The sequence below is a fragment of the Pan paniscus genome, chromosome 11, assembly GCF_029289425.2.
Source record: "Pan paniscus chromosome 11, NHGRI_mPanPan1-v2.0_pri, whole genome shotgun sequence".
NCBI lineage: Eukaryota > Metazoa > Chordata > Mammalia > Primates > Hominidae > Pan > Pan paniscus.
The window spans coordinates 34,809,107-34,829,787 of record NC_073260.2 but is presented as its reverse complement, the minus strand read 5'-3'; the positions used below and the strand labels follow the sequence as shown (position 1 = coordinate 34,829,787).

Here is a 20,681-nt window from a genome sequence, read left to right as displayed (position 1 = left end):
GGACCCCTCCCTGAGTCACCCAAAAAAGAATTTAAATTGCCTTGTTGTTGTAATGGCCGGTCCTTTGGAGGATGTTTCTGGTGCTCAAAATGTAGCAAAACACTTAAGTCACCATAAAAGCCCCTAGAACCTATGGGCCTGTATCTTTTTTCTCCAAAATTAAACTAGAAACTCTACACCTGAGTTTCAGAATTTTATACAGCTTCATCTATCAGTTTTACCTGAGGAATAAACTACAGGTAAGTGGAAACTTAAAGAAAATAATTACAGCATGCTGTTTGCTATCTAATTCTCACTTACATCCCCTCACTTTATCATGAAAATTATTACATAACAGAACATTTTTTGAGGCGGTCAAGTAAAACAGCTGTTAAGAAAGAAGACTGGTCTCAAACCAAGGAAAGGAAACCATTCCTCAGGTTCACAGGTACAAAAATGATGGCATATTCCATCTTCTTGCTTTGTAAATATTGTTTTTCAATTATAGATATCAATTTTATATGCTTTAACTGGACATATCTAATTTTTCATCTGTCATGTTTTCATCATTTAGCATTACAGAGATTTGCATTATATGTTAGATCACTGTCTGGGTAACATTCACAACAGGACTCTTAGGTAGGAATTGGCCTCATTTAAAGAAGAGAAAAAAGGAGGTTCCAAGTCTTTGAGTTTCAAATCTATACTATAAAATGAAGTTTGGTGTTCTTTTCCAGTGTCACCTGCCTTTTCAAAAACATTTATTCTGCCTCTTCTCTCCTTTCCCCCAGAAGACAGAATGAGAACATTAGATTCCGCTGTCTGGTGCTCTAACCTAGAAACATCATTGCAAGACAGATGTATTCTCTCCCATTTTCAAGAGCCAGGCAATTTGAACACTATTATTGGACCTATAATCTGCTAAAAAAAATTAATTCTGTGTTCCAAATGTGTAGAACTGCAATACTATAATTTGACCATTTTCAGCAGCTGCTGTGCCCACTATGTTTGAAAGTATTTTTAAAATAGCTGAGACATCATATCACCTGTGTGGTTATATTCAAAATAATTGTTGGGTTCAAATTATATAAGACAAAAAATACATTTTCTATAACTAAATATGAATGTAATTCAAATTGCATATAATTTTCTGTAAATATGAAGGAATGTAAATTACCTCTTCCACTAACCTTTTCTGGACGCTCCTTGGACCAGAATTACCAGTGACCAGTGCCTGTTTATTCTTTGCCTAAGAATGTAGCTTTCATTCACATACACTTTTAATTGTAACTAATTATGACCCAAAAAAGAAGCTAATGTGTTTTAAGTTCCTACTCTCTACCATAAACTTGTGTAGTGGGGCTAACAGAGGCTGGTTAGCTTGCTCTGAGTTTAACTGTTATCATATATGCTAAGTTTATGGTACTGAGCTGAGAGAAGCTAGAAATGCAGCATGATGCTACAAAGCTCATAAGAGGTGCAGCCAAGATTCTTTACAGCTCACGTGCATTTGACTACTATTGCTAATAATGTTCAATACACCCTAGGGCCTCTATACGAAAACTAAAGACAAAAGGAAAGTGTACTTTTTCACATAATGAGCAATTCCTTAATGTGCTTACTACTTCTAGAAGAAAAACTGTGAGGGAGACAGAAGAGACAAAAGCTTTCTTAAAAAAAAGGGGGTTGGGGACATGAATAGCAGAAGGGTTTGCTTCCTATAACCTCCAGGGCATGAGTCCTTTAACTTATTAACTGGGATGTTTTTCTTTTTCTCTGGGTTTCAATGAAGTCACTTTCACAGTCAGAAGTGAAAGAAACTGGAAAACCAAGGCAGAATGGGGCAGTTAGCCTGACGAGTTTCATTAGCTTAATAGCTAAAGCCATCATTTAAGACCCAGTTTTGAAGGACCCAACAAAACTTTGGCCTTTCCTTCAAACTGAAACTACAAACACTTTAGTTTCCACTGATTATTCTAAAACTTGGCTAAGAACTCAGAGGAGACAGGACTGTCTCTTTTTAGAAAATAAAATAAATTATTAAAATAAAATGTTTTATTATCAATTTAACCTAAAAAGAACTACTATGCGTCCATTTCCAAGGAAGATGAATTTTGAGTCAGGTTCTCTACAAGCCAAAGAAGATGCCAACAATTGCCCTGAAAAACACTTACAAAACTACAAAGCACAGGTCACAGCCAAATCTTGGGGAGAAAAGTACAAGACCCTGAAGAATATTCCCATAACAATCTTGAGTGTTTGTGTGTGTTTTCAGCTTTAACATTCCCTGATCAAAACTCCAGTGGCTCCCAATTGCCTAGATAATAAATTATAATTCCTTAACTCTACATTTAATATTCATCACAAATTGGCAAACCAGTTCTCCTCTTTTTTTTTTCCTTTTCCTACTATCCTCCTGTAATTGTTTTCTTCTGTAGAATTCCCACTGATGCCTTTTAGCCTCAGTCTATTATTACCTGAGGCATTTCCCCCTCAGCTCATCAGAACCAAATTCAATGAATATTATGAAATCTTGTGCTACCCCTCTCAGATGATTTCTCCTTCTTTGAAATGCATCTGTACTTAATCTGGGTGTTTGAATAAAATGTGTAGTGATTCAGAGGCTTCCCCGGGGAAAGGTGACTGATTTCCTACCAACACACCTATGGCAATGCTTGGTGATTTTACCAAGGTCCACATTCTGTCCCTTAGTACCACAGACTTAAAATTGATTTGTAAGTAAGAAGAGACTGGATCTCATTCACAGGTGTAGATACACATGAGCTCACAGATATGACTAGGAAGTAGAGTGCCGAGCTTTACAATGAGAAACAAAGGCCTATGGGGAGCAACCACCAAATTTCTCTGCTCATTCTTTCTTTATATCCAAGTTACCTGAATGCAGGCTTGTCATTGGAAGGGAACACACAGTCAGATCAAGAGGATTACTTATGTGAATGGCATATTTCATGGCATTGGGCTAATACAAATGCCAGATTCGTTTTCCTCCACTCTAAGGATAACCGTTCCAGTGGGATGACAAGACTTAAATTCCTTGGGTGAACCCTGCCTTCCCAGACCTTGGAAAATTCCTTTTATTCTCCTCCATTGCTGACCATCTACTCTACAACTGACTTTTTTCTTTTACCTAGACGAAAAACTTTATTTTTAAAAATGTTTGGTCTAACTATGCTTTCTTTAAATTTTGTAAGTACCTCAATTTTTTATTCACTTAATCCACATTATGTTGTTTTTATGACATCAGAAGTCGATTTCTCTTTTTCTTTTTTTTTTTACATCTATGATAGTCCCTTCTATTAAAACCACGTTTCTTTTTCTGTCTGGGACAGAATGCTCCCTCATATTTTTCTTTTATAAAACTGACTGTGCAAGTTATATACTTTTATTCTTTCATATGAATTTAGGATAAGTACTCAAATCCCTAAAAAAAAACCAGCTAAATCTTTAATGGATTCAATTGAATGTGTAGACTAATTTGAGAGGCAAATGACAGCATTCTTATATTTTTATCCTACCTATTAACATGTCATACCTTTTCAATTACTCATATTCTACTACGCCCTTCATTATAATATAATTTTTAAAGAATTTCTATAAAGGTCTTATGTATGCCTTGTTGAGATAAATGTAGATCTTTATTTTTTGTTATATTTGTTTCTATTACTTTATCGTTTGTTGTTCGTATAGAGAAAGCTATTGATTTTTCTGTTAAGCTTGCTTCCAGAAGTCTTACTAATTTTTCTCATCTGGTCTTACAAATTTTTGTCTTTAATCTGTACTTCAGCCATTTTCTTGTCTTATGATTTTAACCAAGGCTATCAATTTTACATTAAAGAGTAACTATAAGAGTGGGCATCCTTATCAAATTCCAGATCTTAATAAAATGTATAAAATGGCCGGGCGCGGAGGCTCACACCTGTAATCCCAGCACTTTAGGAGGCCGAGGTAGGTGGATTACCTGAGGTCAGGAGTTCAAGACCAGCCTGACCAACATGGTGAAATCCTGTCTCTACTAAAAATACAAAAATTAGCCGGGCGTGGTGGTGCATGCCTGTAATCCCAGCTACTCAGGAGGCTGAGGCAGGAGAATCACTTGAACTCAGGAGGCGGAGGTTGCAGTGAGCTGAGATCGTGCCACTGCACTCCAGCCCAGGCGACAGTGCAAGACTTTGTCTCAAAAAACAAAACAACAACAACAAAAAAAAACTTTAAGAATGTATAAACTGTCTCCATTAAGTATTAGTGAATAATAACTTAATATCTTTTTTTGGTATATAGTTTTCTTTGAAGTTCAGAAAGTTACCTTCTGCTTGAGGATTTCAGATAGTTTCTATAAAAATTACAAATTGAACTTTACTAAATGTGTTTTCTGCATCTTTTGAAATAATTACTACTTTTTTCCTTAAGTCTATTCATACCATAATTTACTGATGTTTACCAAATGTTTAAGAAAGGATAATTCTTATCTCCTACAATAATAGTCCCATTACCTTGGGTTATTATGAATAAAAAAATTAGAAATGTATCTGGCATAATCAATACATAAATTACTATCTTATTATTCTTGTTGTTGATTAAAGGATTTTATGTATTGCATTTATGATTTTAAAACTATGCTCCCTGGAATCCTCTTAAACTTAACTGAGGGAGTAAGAGTGAATAAACAAGTAAAGAATGGTGTTTTATTCTCCCCTGTACACCAGTGTAACTTCAACTGGAGAAATTTTCCTTTTTATTTGTTTTATATATTACACTTCTGTATAAATTTTATTTTTCAATAATGAATGGTTAGACATCATTGGTTCAGTTCAGTGTATATATTTTGAATAAAAGCACTAGTATCACAATTGATTCTTTAGTTGTTGCATGCATGAAAATAAACTAGGTAGAGGCTACAATAAACACCATTACATATTTTAATCAAAGCCAGTGATAAAATTGGCTTTGTAAATTTTAATTTATTCAATTTTTAAAAAACCATTTCTTTGAATGAATACTTGCTCATTGTACTGAAAAAAGATACTGGAGGAATGTGAAGGTATGTTCCTTTTCTCAACGAGGTTACTCTCCTCAAAGAGGTTATATGCAGATACATAACCACTACTATACCCCAGTAGACCAGACTGAGTTTTCAAAACATGCTCAACCACACAGGGCCACATTATGATTTTGATGGGCCCTAGGCACTTTTTTTTTTTTTTTTTTTTGCCTTTGTGGGGCCTTATTTCCATAAAGATTTAAAAGTCATATTTTACTTCTGCATTGTTACAAAAACAAATATAGTATATATTAAAACTTTAAAGTTAACGTTTTTCTTCATATTTTAAAAGAAATCAAAACATTTTCCTAGGTTTTTCACAATATGGTGGGAGTACTGTGCCTAATGGATAAGTTGGCCGTGCAGCCATAAGTCAAGATTCCAAATCCATATAAGATCCTGCCAGGTAATATAAACAATTGAGACCAACAATTGAGAATAACATGAGACTAACATGTCAATTGATAACTTATATTCACCTCCAGTGACAAGAGAGTGAGGATTGTAGTCTGGTAGAATGGAGGGACATGCGTTGGATCCAATGGGTCAGTTATTAATATAACTAAGCTCCATGACAGAAACAGGTCTAATGTTTTCAAATATTCTAATTTATTCAAAGACAAGCTGAAGGCACAGATTTTTATACCATATCTGTTGATTAGAATGTTGATCTCTAGGCCGGGCACGGTGGCTCATGCCTGTAATCCCAGCACCTTGGGAGGCCGAGGAGGGTGGATCACGAGGTCAGGAGATCGAGACCATCCCGGCTAACACGGTGAAACCCCATCTTTACTAAATATACAAAAACAAAATTAGCCGGGAGTGGTGGCGGGCACCTGTAATCCCAGCTACTCGGGAGGCTGAGGCAGGAGAATGGCGTGAACCCGGGAGGCGGAGCCTGCAGTGAGCCGAGATCGCGCCACTGCACTCCAGCCTGGGCGACAGAGCGAGACTCCGTGTCGATAAAAAAAAAAAGAATGTTGATCTCTATTTCAAATTTAAACACAGTGCAGACAATCACTGCCAAACAAAGCACACCTGTCTGCTGAATCCAGGCTGTAGAACACTGATTTGCAGCCAATGGGTTAAGAGGCAGAACTTGTGGAAACAGCAATAAAGTGGATTGGGATCCAAAGGTCCTATAATCATGTGTTCTCTCTTAACTCTGAGACAGTCAGGGTAGGATTCCTACTCTAGTGGCCTGGGTTTCACAGGAAGAAATTGTCCCCAAACTTATATTGTTGCATCCAAATACAGAACTGCAATAATACAGAATATGATTCTTAAAAGTAGCTCTCACAGACACTGTATTAACATATTCCTGTTCTATCATTCACAGAGTTCTGTTGGAGATCGGTATATGTAATATGGAAAGGACCAACGATTCCACGTTGACAGAATTTTTCCTGGTAGGGCTTTCTGCCCACCCAAAGCTCCAGACAGTTTTCTTCGTTCTAATTTTGTGGATGTACCTGATGATCCTGCTTGGAAATGGAGTCCTTATCTCAGTTATCATCTTTGATTCTCACCTGCACACCCCCATGTATTTCTTCCTCGGTAATCTTTCCTTCCTCGACGTTTGCTACACAAGTTCCTCTGTCCCACTAATTCTTGCCAGCTTTCTGGCAGTAAAGAAAAAGGTTTCCTTCTCTGGGTGTATGGTGCAAATGTTTATTTCTTTTGCCATGGGGGCCACGGAGTGCATGCTCTTAGGCATGATGGCACTTGACCGCTATGTGGCCATCTGCTACCCACTGAGATACCCTGTCATCATGAGCAAGGGTGCCTATGTGGCCATGGCAGCTGGGTCCTGGGGCACTGGGCTTGTGGACTCAGTAGTGCAGACAGCTCTTGCAATGCAGTTACCATTCTGTGCTAATAATGTCATTAACCATTTTGTCTGTGAAATTCTGGCTATCTTGAAACTGGCCTGTGCTGATATTTCAATCAATGTGATTAGTATGACAGGGTCGAATCTGATTGTTCTGGTTATTCCATTGTTAGTAATTTCCATCTCTTACATATTTATTGTTGCCACTATTCTGAGGATTCCTTCCACTGAAGGAAAACATAAGGCCTTCTCCACCTGCTCAGCCCACCTGACAGTGGTGATTATATTCTATGGAACCATCTTCTTCATGTACGCAAAGCCTGAGTCTAAAGCCTCTGTTGATTCGGGTAATGAAGACATCATTGAGGCCCTCATCTCCCTTTTCTATGGAGTGATGACTCCCATGCTTAATCCTCTCATCTATAGTCTGCGAAACAAGGATGTAAAGACTGCTGTCAAAAACATACTGTGTAGGAAAAACTTTTCTGATGGAAAATGAATACTGATTTATACTACATGACTTCAATGCTGCTGCAGACATAAAATTCAGAAAGATAAAATTACCATGTGAAAACGAATTTTGCCATGTGACATTCAAAACCATATGGTAGAAATATTTTTGGGCCAGGCACAGTGGCTCATGCCTATAATCCCAGCACTTTGGGAGGCCAAGGCAGGTGGGTCACCTGAGGTCAGGAGTTCGAGACCAGCCTGGCCAATATGGCAAAACCCCGTCTCTACTAAAAATACAAAAATTAGACAGGCGTGGTGACATGGGTATGTAGTCCCAGCTACTTGGGAGGCTGAGGCAGGAGAATTGCTTGAACGGGAAAGGAGGAGGTTGCAGCAAGCCGAGATCTTGCCTCTGCACTCCAGCCTGGGCGACAGAGCGAGACTTTATCTCAAAAAAGAAATATTTTCTCTTTTACTGTTAGATTTTTGTTTAAAAATATATAACTATAGAAATAAAACATGCTCCCGGTGTTAAAACATACTATCATGGATAAATGTTGAAAATCTCTTTGGAAGCCTGAGCAGAAAATAATCACTCTCCAATCTTCGGAAAATAATAAAGGCAAAAGGCATTTGAAAAAGCAATTTATGACCTATATTAAATTCATTATTTATTAGTGTGAAAAGTAAATATTAATCACCACATGATGTATTATATATTCATTTTTAATTGTTCATTTATTTACTGTACATTGTCCACCGCACATATAAGCTCCCTGAGGATAGGATCTTGTCTGTTTATTACCCTACAACATCCAAAAAATCCTGTAATAGAGCCTGACACATAATGGGTGCTCAATAAATATTTTTGAACAAATAGGTGAGCCACCTCACATATAAAATGAGAAATGTATGTTTGTGGTATCTGAGGTAGCAAAGGTTAGTCACCAGAAATTGATTAGATTAAATGCTTCTAAATAAACTGTATTGACATTTAGTCATATACATTCCTTAATAGCTAAGGCATCACCTTTTATTTTCCATAACTTTTCTTGAATTTGATTTATAATAAGACTAATATAAATGAAAGAGTTCCCTGGTAATGCGTCCTAAGTTTTAATTTAATAAAACATAGACAGCCTGGTAGCACAGTGCTACTCTTGGACTTTGAGAAGAGACCAGGCTGAAACAAGGACTTTTTTTCTACTCTGCATTAGATCACATGGAATCTAAGTAGTAGAAAAACTAGACAGAACTAGTGACTGACAAAAATTGCAACATGAGTATAAGAAGTGGCAGAAGAAATTAAGTCAAGTTATCCAATGTACTAAGGAGCACAGGGTTTTGGGCACTGAGGGATAAGACAGAGATGGCTCAAAAGTGAGATCATCTCTATTTATGCTCCCTGTGGGGCAGCACCCATGTGAGGAAGTCCCACCTCCATTGAAGGAATTGAGTCAGTGATGGTCAACAGAAGAAAGCATTCCCTTTACCTACAGATCTTTGAGGAGTCTATGGTAGTTGAAATGTAAAACAGAAATCCAAAGGAAAAGACTAGAGCTACTTCTAACTTGTGAGAGTAAGAGCACAATACCTTCCCATGTGTTAACAGGTAATTATTGTAATTTCATAATATAATAAGTTAATTCATGCATAGCATTTAATAGTACCTGGAAAATCCAAAATCCCCAATACACATCAGCTATTTTATTATTTTTAGTGTTGGGTATACTTTAATAAGTCATAAAGCTTTGAGTTGGCATGCAATTTTTATCCTTTTTTTTAGGGCATAACTAATGCTATTAACTCTCTTAGCTTCGTATCTCCTTTTCTATGTTCTGCCTTGTTAGTTAGGGTTGGCACACTAAAAATCACATTTCATTTCTCTTTTGTTAACTAGCTTCTGTTAGACACTACCAGAAGAAGTGCTAGAGGGTAAATGAAAGCTTCGATGAAAGTAAGGGATTTGCCCCTCCCTATTTGCTTCCCATTCCTGTCAGCATCACCCCAGCTTTAGTTATTCACTATGACAATTAGCTGCTTCCAATATTGGTTTTAGTTCCATCTATTTTTCTCCATAATCCAGAATTAATAATCTACCAGCACCATATCCTCAGAGTTTTAAGTCTGTCACTTGGCTCTTATTTCTGGTAAATTATAAGGCCTATCAAGTTTTTAGTCTCTCTTGAGGTATCTTTAAAAGCAATGAAATATGCGACTATCTGCTTGAGAAATGTAGCAAATCAGATGGATAATAAGCAATAGACTGGGTCAAGCAAGACATTTTCTTTTTCTTCTGCAGTTGCTTTCTTGTTTCTAAACTGTAGACTATTAAAAGTCTCTTTAGTACACTCTCAAATGGAATAATTCTAATAATTATATAATCATTATATAATAATCAGAGCCTCAGGGAAATGTGAGACAATACTAAGTGTACCAAGATACACATAATGGAAATAACAGAAAGAAGAAGGCAGAAAAAAATACTTATTTAAGTAATTGCTAAAAACATCACAAATTTGATGAAACACTAGTCTATACATCCAAGAAGATCAATGAATTTTAAGTAAGGTAAACTAAAAAGAGATCTACACTCAGATACACCATAGTCAAAATATTGTAAGATAAAGAAGAAAAAAAAAAACACCTCATAAACATCAAGAGAAAACTGGTTCATCATGTGTAAGGGAGCCACTATAAGATTAACAGCAAACTTCCCATCAGAAACAATTGAGGCTATAAGGCAATTGGATAACATATTCAAAGTCCTGGAAGAAGAAATAAAAAACAAAAATAAAAATAAATGTCAACCAAGAAGCCCATGTTCAGCAAAACCATATTTCAAAAATAAAGGTGAAATAAACGTGTTACCTGATAAACAAATTGAGATGATTCTTTGCAGGCAGACTTACCTTATGAAGATACTAAAGGAAGTTCTTCAGGATAAAAAAAAAGTAATACCAAACAGCAATTCAATGCACACACATACACAGAAAGTAATTCAAAAATGCAGTTTAAAAAATAAGTAAGTGAATTAAAATGCTATGTTAGCTTATCTGGTTTGGCTGCCTAAAATTTTCTTGTAAACCTGCATGTTCTTTTTGGTTTATTTTGGAGGGAGAAGAAAGGACATTTGTTCACTTGTTTTAAAGGAATTTCTTTACAGAACTATTCCACTCAACTGCTTACAATACTGTCAACATCTGGCCCTTGGGAAATGCACAGACTTTTTTGTTCCACTAAACTCTGAAAACACAGTTCCTTTCCCTACATTGTTATTTCTCCATGCTCTGCTGCTAAGCGTGGGCAGCTTCAGCCCAAGCCAATATTCCCCAGTAAGAAATGCCAGTCCCTTGAATTTTAAGATGCTTTATAAATAGCTCTCTTGAAAGATCACCTTCCCTTGTAGGTGGTCATGGGGTTGGGGGTAGAGAAGGAAGAGATTATGGTGATGGTAGAATGTACATCATAATCATCTTTGTCCCTACAAAATTCACACAACTGAGGTTCAAACTCTACTACATTCTTCACTTTCTCTCGCAGATCCTGGGAGTGTGTGACAAACTAATGTGTACAGAGAAGTGGTTTCACAGTTTTTTAGCATGTTCTAAACAGGTAGTCCATAAACTCACTTTAGTACATAGGAGTTTAGAGTACCTATTATATTGCTCTCTGCTGTTAGAGCATCTGACACAAAATGATATAATGCTAAATGAAATACCAAATATAAAAGTATATCTATGCCATAATCACTTTTAAGTGTTTAAGCCAGCCCTACAGAAAAAAAGAATTCCCTAATCAAGCCTGAATATGACATTGTCCATTGTCCTTGCCCATATTTCCCACACACCATTAATTTTATGACTGGTTACATGGTGATACGGTTTGGACTTGTGTCCCCGACCAAATCTCATGTCAAATTGGAGGAGGTGCCTAGTGGGAGGTGATTGGATCATGGGGGCAAATTTCCCCCTTGCTGTTCTTGTGATAGTGAGTGAGTTCTCATGAGATCTGATGGTTTTAAAGTGTGTGGAACTTCCCCCATTGTGTTCTCTTTCTCTCCACCATAAGAAGATGCGCCTTGCTTCCCCTTTACCTTCTGCCATGATAGTAAGTTTCCTGAGGCCTCCCAACCATGCTTCCTGTTAAGCCTGTGGAACTGTGAGTTAATTAAACCTATTTCCTTCATAAATTACCAAGTCTCAGATGGTTCTTTATAGCAGTGTGAAAACAAACTAATACACACGGCCACAGTTTCCTTAAAAAGTCTAAAATTTTTAGCTAGTTAAAGAAGATCTCATAAAGATGGATCAAAAGATGACTGAAGCCAAACAACAGACTTAAAGAGGGAACTCTAGCACTTTACTGATATATTTAATCCTTTTGATTTTCTCCAAGTGCCTGGCTAGAATTCTTCTTCGTCTCCATCCCAAATGAAATAAAGCAGAATGTTCAAAAGAATAAGAACTCACACTTATGAAAGAAAATTTAAAAAATCATTCTTCATTTCTACTGTTCATATAGGATAGTAAATTAAATAGGTCTTTCTAACTAATACTACCAAAATGAAATCTGAACTACATTCAATCTCCATGCTTAAGGCACAGTCTTTGCTTACTGCATCTGTTGCTATGAAACAATAAATATTTTAGGATCCCTCTAACCGTAATACAATTGGATATCAAATAAAACTGACATTAATATAAATTTGGCATTACAAAAAGTGGATATTTTCCCTAAGGAACCTCTTATTTCATGCCCTGTGGTAGTCATTAGTGCTGTTCACTGCACATTCTGGTTCTCCTTTTAGGAATACAGAAAAATTGCTATTCCCCTTGAAACTGGACCCAAATTTTCTTTGCTGTGACCAATGAAGTTCTAATGGAAGTGGTATTTATTGTTTCCAGATAGAAATATTTATTTGCCAGTGAGAGATCCTGCCACTCCCTCTTCCCCTTGCCAGGTGGAAAAGTACATTTCAAAATAGAGCCTCCATTAGTCTAAGTCCCTGAGTGACTGTCAGAACCTTCCTGCCACTCATGACACATTATACACGTAGCAGCATCAATAAGTAAACCATTATTGCAATAAGCCACAGAGGTTGAAAGGATTTGTTATTACATCCTAACCATCCTACAGCCATTCCTGACACACAAACCCAAACACACAAATAAAGGAAAAGCTATGAGATGAAACAAAGTGACATGACCTGCAAAAAAGGCAGTAATAAGATTAGATTGTTGGAAAATGCCAGTATCAGCTGTGCAGATGGATTTTTAAGTAAAAATTTGGAGATCTGAATCTGGGACTCCTCCATTAGACCTGAACCCTCTACTAGGGCAAAAGGGGCTTTTCAGTGTCACTGTGGATGATTTTACAAGATGTACTTACACAATTTCACAACATTCAGTAATAAGCTATTCACAACCTAGAAAGCATAGACTTGAAAATTTATCATAGCAATTTTCAGGGAGATAGAAGTAAAGTATTTTGTTTTAACACTATCAACAGCATAATTTCTTAAAAGCTGGAGATCAAATGTCCTAAGATGAGTCACATTTTCCAGTGCTCACACATGTAACATATAAGCTAGCAGCAGCACTTAATGGTTTCACGTTAGTACCACTTGCTTATTCCCAGCAAAAGCAGATCAAATGCTCTCTGGAGGAAATAATCTTCAATTTAATTCTGCAGGATACCCAAAGAAAAATTGAATTTACACTCACAAATCACTAAACACAACAGAAGTAAACCGCCATTAGTGAGAGTCCACACTCACAATAACCAGTCATTGTAAATGAACTAAACTCATAATTTTTAAAGTAGTATTATTATAATAGACATATAATATTTTATTTTAAGGGAATACATAACTTTCATTTTATTTTAATATGTATGTTTTCTACTACATAGGAAAAATAGGGGTTGAAGTAAAAAGAAGGAAAAAGTATACTAGGCAAGTAACAATCAAAAGCTGATGTTTCTATATTAATATGTGACAAAATTGATTTAAGATCAAAAAGCATTACTAGAAGTAAAAGAGGAAGTTGCATTATGATAAATGTTTATGTAATCAGTAAAACGTGTATTGTAAGCTTTATTCTCCTAATAAAACAGCCTCAATATATAAAAGAAAACTTAATATAACTACATATCATCTTAAGTGCTGAAAGAATAAACAGACAAACATAAGAATCAACAGATTTGAACAAAAACATTAACGAGCTTATCAGCCCAACTATTATGGAATATAGATTCTTCTAAAACACATTTGAGACATTTGCAAACATTGATATTATGTTAGGCTGAAAGCAAGAATCAGTAAATTTTAAGGAAGCAATATTAAACAGTCATATTCTCTTTCCTATATACAATTAAGTTAAAGGTAATTAATTAATTTAAAAGCTCCATAACCTGAGACAATTAAAACACACTTCTAAATGATTGAGTAGCAGCAATGTTCAAAATATTTAACTTCTATGGCAAGTGTTCTAGTAAATTAGAATAAATATTTGCCATAAGCAATCAGTGTGGCCATAGTAATTAATGTGTGCCAGCAGTGTCAGCCCTTGCTCATAGGTAAGAGAAAAAAATTACAAACAAAAAAATTAAAATTACAACCCCCAAATTAAAATCTCATAAAACCATGCTTAAGACTGCAGCCAGGAGTACAGCTGTATTAGTTGTTTATAGTTGGTGTCCATTCTGATCGGGTGGCAGCTATGCCATAGTCTTTGTTAAATACATTCACTATTAATCCTGCTAAGAAATAAAGTGTAATTGAATAATGCATATTAACCTTTACTAGGTTCAGAAAAAGTAACTTCTTCTGGAAAATGTTTATACTTAAATTCTTGTAGAAAACTTGACTTCATAAGGAAGAAAAAAGGAAGGAAACAAAAGGAAAGAAAGACAATGAGAAGGAACAATCTAAGTAATTTGAATTCAGAGCGGATATGCCAAGCATTTTGCTATTTATTCATATTATACTATTTCTAATTAAATCTTCATAGTAATAGTGAAAATTATATTTTCTTGTTCTTAATTTACAGCTGAAGAGACTAAGACTCCTAGAGGTTCTAAGTGGAAAAGCTATGTTTCTTTTCTCTAGATGCCTGCTAGTCAGGAGGGAAACATCTGAAAGTCCAGTTGCTTCTGAGTCATGAAAAATAATCCAAAGGTATTAGAAGGCAAGAGAGTTAATAAAGAGAGTTAAGTTACTGGATTTTACCTTGGCATTTCTCTAAAGCTGTTAAACTGGATACTTAGATTAATTCGGGGGACTATGATGACCAAGTCCTGTGATGATTGTGGCCATGATGTAGAGTGGATAATAGTTTGACCTTTTCTTGATCCCAGTATTGCATCATCCTCTTGAGAAATTTATGGATATCCCTGTACTCACAGGTAAAGGACAGTAAGCGCTAGGACCAAGGGCTTTAACCAGAAAAGCTGCTGAATAAACCTGGGGTCATGGGTTTTCAGTGCGATGATACTTTAGGGAAGATGAGAGGGTGCAAGAAATTTTTGTTAATTAAGAGAGACAGAAAAACTTAGTGGTAAGGAGACTAAATATGTTGTCAAACTGCTTAGATTGGAATCTCACCTCCACATCTATCTTGCTTGCCTATGCAAGTGATTTAATGTCTTTGAACCTCAGTTTTCTGATGTACTGTGAAGGTTAAACGTACCAGGTCACTCATCCTCACTTACAGCATTTCTCTCACTGTAGAGAAAGGATGCTTAGTTCAACAAACCAAGGAGGTGGAGAAATAGGGGAGGTTAATTATAAACAGGTTTACTTGAGGTGATAGTGAATCACCAGGTTGATGGAATCCAGCCTGTATATGGAGATGCAAATTAAAACACTAATGATGGACATTCCATTTGATGCTATAGATGGTGTAATTCTTGATGCAAATATTATAGGTAATGCAGAATATGAGAAAAGTAGAGCAACCATTACTAACTTCACCCCACCTTCTAAAGAAGAAAGAAATACAAGCACTAAAAGAGAGGCAAGCAGGCTCTCCAAGGGGTGGAAAAAGAGGCATGGCTATGTAGTCTCAGAGATCACAAAATGAAGAGCCTCCAAAGCCAAAGGGACTAACCTAACTCTAAGAATGGAAATTAGAGATACTAACATCAAAAATATCAGAGATACCCGTGTAGAAAGAAAGACTCTGACCCAATGAGTTCAGAAATGGTTCCTCTTGGGCATATTGGAGAGGAAACTCTACACCAGTGAAAAGTCCGAAGTTGTCAAGATCAGTAGGACTCTAAACAAAGACGATAGAGCAATTATTTTGCTGAGCCTAGAGAGGAAATTATTTTGACTGTCTCTGGACCAACATCCATAAGGTTTCTAGAGAAATGGGAAAACGAAGAAGGCGACTTTTCCTCGTTGCAAATTAATTAAAAATGAAACAACCACTTCAGTGACTTATGTTTTCTGTAGCTCAGGTAAGGGAACACATTAAACATCATTTATGTCACAAATACATTTAATCCTCATAAAAACCTGAAGATATACATAATTTACACAATAAAGAATATGTAGTCCAAAAAAGTTACATGAATTGCCCTAGGTCACACAGCTAGGAAGCCATACTGTGGAGGGTGGAGTGCAACTAAAGAGATTCCAAAATTCATACACTTCTTATTACCGCACCGTAGCGCTCCATTTTTTTCTGATTGCTAAAAGACCTGCCAAGACCTCTCTATCCACCTCTGTAGCAAATAGATAATGACAATGTACAGCTCTATATGACCTTTAACCGTGTAAAACAGAGTGCTTCCAGACAGGCCAACCAACTCAGGAAGACCATTTCTTTTCTATTTGTTATCTCTAGCCTAGTAATTTTCTCCCACAGGAATATAAAACACAGTCTAATATTTACACCTGAGCAGGCAACTACATCTCAAAGGACATCATTAAAAGTTGACTGACCTACTTCTCTCTGGTACAAATAGGTTACATAGGGATGATATCCCGCGTGCCTGCTAACAGTCTAAAGTCAAGCTTGTTAAAGTGAACTTGTAACTTTTTAACAACACTCTTCCCTCCACAAGTTTTCTGAAGGGAATCTGGGGCTGTTCCTAGGAGATTGATTTCTCCTCTTTAGTTGTAACTAAACAATAAAAAAGGAGCGTATGAGATCATCATGTGGAAAATTTAAAATGGATAATCACTTTATTCTTGGTAAAGAGAGCAGTCCTCTATGAACTGCCATCATCAAGTCATTTTTAAAATGTAATTAGGCAGGCTAAAGAAGACTTATTCCAATAGAGACATAGAGTCACAAACTAGTGAGAAAGGGAATATGATAACACATGCATTTTGTTTGGTCACATGGAATTAATGAGATTTGCCACAGTCCTCACCCTTCTATATTGCTTCACATCCAGTCTGTTTCATTCAAATACATCAATTGCATAGCAGTGAAGATATTTGAGTTTGTGACCCCAGAATACATTAAATTATTCAGGTATTTCAATTTCATCCTGGGAAATTAATTCAGGGCCTACATAATTAATGTTATGATCAAAAAAAAAGAATTAGAGTTGTAAGGAAATAGAATGGATCCAACTTTTGGAATGGAGAGTTTTTTCTCCTGCACTGTTCACATATCCAGGACAGCCATGGGATGGAACAATATAAAGGACAATCCTGCAGCACCAAGGATAGGATTCATTAAGACTTTTTTTCCCAACTCTGATTTACGTAATCTACAAAGACACTTAAAGATGGCACAAAGTAAGAGCACAGGGCCAGTAAGATGACTGGCAAATAAACAAAGAATGGTAAGTAAATGACCATACTAATCAGCATGGCTTTGTAATCTGACTATCCATCATGCTGATTCAGAATCACTGGGGAAACTATGACCACCCCCAAACAACAAACTGTTTATTCATCTGAATCTATATAGGTGATATTCTATTAAGTGAGGATACCCAAGCTTTCTAGCAGAGGCTGTATCATAAGTATCTATGAGATGCTTCATTGAGAGTATATTATATTGAATATAACACAAATGTGAGCAAGTGTTCAAGGGTTGATCATGCTGCTTAACTTTTTGTCATGATTGCTCAAATTTGTGATGAAATCTGAGAACTTAAATTTGAATGTCTCAAATAATTATACCATTATTAACATTATTTAGCACTAATCGCAACTAAAAATGTATCTGTATCTGTCCCTTTGACATCTGGTAGCATTTGACACGGGCATCTGCAGTGAGAAGGGAATTGGACCATGCTGACCTTCCATCTCCAGTGTTTCTGCCATACTATGCTCTTCACCCACCCCTACTTCACACAGAGCTCCAGGAGAAGCATGATGCTCTAGTTCAGCCCTGGCTATTGGGTTGGTTTGAAAGAGCTCAGGTCTTTTAGGGAGCTGAGGCTCTAGGACATACTAGTGAATGTTGCTGGAATGACAGTCCTGAGCTTTGGAAGTATGAGCCATGCTTCTCTCAAACATTTTCTGCTTTATTTTATAGGAACCTGTGCTGCACGTGAAAATGAAGAACATGTAGTCAGACTGTAGCATTTTCTCTCATTTTGAGACAAATTTCACTGTCCAGAAGAGTATTCTCACAAGACACCAAGTTGTGACCATTTCCCAGTTTGCTATGATTGCGAAACTAGGCACTGCCAGGGATTTTTTTTTTTAATTAAGAAGTAAGACATGGGCAACAATCAATCATTTAACAAATCTCAGCTGGTATGACATGCTGATAAGCAGAGTAGTGGTTTGGAATGTATCATATTTTGAGAATATCTGCCATGCAACTACCTGGAAAATACACTGAAGGAAGGGAATAATGGAAGTTGAGAGACCAGTTAGGAAGCTGATGCAAAATGCCATTTTATCTTATTTATAATTGTCAAGATTGAATATATGCAAGGTATATATGTATACATTGGGTAATGATTATCAAAATCAAATCAATTAACACATCCATCACCACCTATGCTGTACTTTAGTTATCTTGTTCATCTTTTTTTTTTTTTTTTCTGAGACAGGAGCTCACTCTGTCACCCAGCCACGGGTCACTGCAACCTCAATCTCCTGGGCACAAGTGATCCTCCCACCACAGCATCCCCATAGCTGGGACTACAGTCATGCACCCCCTTGCCCAGCTAATTTTTTGTAGAGACGGGATTTCACCATGTTGCCCAGGCTGGATCTTGTTCACCTAATAACTGAAAGTTTGTACCATCTGACCAATACCTCCCCATTTTCCCCACTCCCAGCCCCTAGCAACCACCATTCTACCTCTGCTCCTATGAGTTTGACAGTAATGCCATAATAAGCAGGAACTCAGGACTCGTCAGAGTTGTGTCCTACTCATCTTTGTGCCTACTAATGTGCTTGCTGAACTACATTGACGTCAATACACTTACCAAAAAAAAGAGCCTCTTCTAATTTAGATGAAATTATCTTAGACAACTTGCTAATACTTTGTTTAATCAAATTCAATAAGTTTATAATTTTGTCTATTAGAAGCAATACGTATTTTTCTCAACTCATCAGGAATAGATTTCATTCTTTGGAAACAGTGATTCATTTTGATATTCTTTCCATTGATTTATATAACTTCATACTGAAACAAAATGATTTCATGTCTGTTTTATTTACCAAAATCAATTGAAAGTGATTATTTTTGGCATCAATATTAAGCAAACTATACTCAGATTCACTGATTTATAATCAAATGTAACAATGTTAACTGTTTTTTATGGAATTCCTATTAAATGCCAAGAATCAAGATAATCACCCTTTAAACTTTACCACATAACAGTCCTGCAAGATAATTATAACACTAATTTTATAGCTTCTTAGAGGTCATCAAGCTACAAATCAGGAAACTGAGGTCCTAATCCATGTATTTCCAACTCCAAAGTCATTCTCCTTCTATAAAAGCAAGGTGCATATTTACAGTCATCAATACTTTTCTAATCAATATAATTAGAAGAGTAGCAGCACTCTTACTATCTACTATGCCTCCATAATGATGTTAAATTCTTCATATGCATAACCTCATTAATTCTCAGGATAACAACATCAGGTAGGCATTTTTAAGTTTCTAATTTCACATATAAGGAAATTGAAGCTTATAGAGGTGCAGTAACCTTCCTAAGATCATAGAAGCATTGTTTGACAAAGTGGGGCTAATTCCAGAATCTATGCTCTTAACGAGTTCATTCTTAACTCTTACATGACAGAGAGTGCTTTGCTCCATAGAGTCCTGCAAAACCAGTAACCAGAAGCAGTATGCATAGGAGGGGTCCTTATTTATCATAGAGAACCTCACATTCCTAAATAGTCTCTTCAGCAATACAAGTACTTAATTATTTTTTTAAAAACACATGGAGAATGGCTGAAGGAACATAGAGCAATAGACCAGACCAGAAGGACAGGAACAGCTATCTGTAAATACTTAAAAAAAAAAAAAAAAAAAAAAAACTGTCCTCACTCCTGTAATCCTAGCACTTTGGAAGGCCAAGGTGAGAGGATCACGAGGTCAGGAGCTCGAAACCAGCCTGGCCAACATGGTGAAACCCCGTCTTTACTAAAAATACAAAAAAAATTAGCTGGGCACGGTGGTGAGCACCTGTAATCCCAGCTACTTGGGAGGCTGAGGCAGGAGAATTGCTTGAACCCGGGAGGCGGAGGTCGCAGTGAGCTGAGATCACAGCACTGCACTCCAGCCTGGGTGACAGAGCGAGACTCTGTCTCAAAAAAAAAAAAAGAAAAAATAGCTGTCATGAGAAAAGTCTGTATTTTTTTGTTGTTGTTGTTCTACAGGGAAAAAGAGTTGCATACAGACAGTTATATATCAACATATCTATATATCTATACCTATAGATATATAATATATATAGTTGACTGTAAATAACTTTCTAATAATTAGAATTGTACAAAAATAACTTGTGTGGCCTCAGGAAGTGTTCTAATCATCACTAGGTCTGCAGGCAGAAGTAAGGTAGTCACCAGCCATACTGTAGATGTGTTTCTGTCATCTCATAAGGTTTAGGACTAGGTTTAAGATAATTTCCACCTCTAAGATCCAATTATGTAGAACTTGATGATTTCACTGGTATGATTGTATTTCAGTATGTATGTAATTATCTTTACCTCTACTTTCATAATTCATTATTGAGGTGATTAAGGTTATGCAAAAAAATAGAAACACCCCCTTAAAGAGTGTTATAATTATTATTACAGAATTGTTTATAATAGTAAAGAAATGAAAGGAAGATAAATCCCCATTAATTGAAAATAGATCAAATAAAGCTTGAGATATAAATAGAACAGAATACTATGTGGCCTTTATAAATCATGTGTTC

The 20,681-nt window shown here is 36.3% G+C and overlaps 2 protein-coding genes across 2 annotated transcripts in view; one reads left to right on the top strand and one right to left on the bottom strand.

Annotated features, from left to right (window-relative positions):
• The window catches only part of LOC100973935 (olfactory receptor 13C5), a 44,354-nt gene that overhangs the window by 6,992 nt on the left and 16,681 nt on the right, over nucleotides 1-20,681 (bottom strand). The gene's annotated exons all lie outside the window — the stretch shown is intronic.
• LOC100974273 (olfactory receptor 13C8) lies at nucleotides 6,406-7,368 on the top strand. The gene has a single exon (XM_003809245.3). It carries the CDS (start codon nucleotides 6,406-6,408, stop codon nucleotides 7,366-7,368), a length of 963 nt encoding a protein of 320 aa, XP_003809293.3.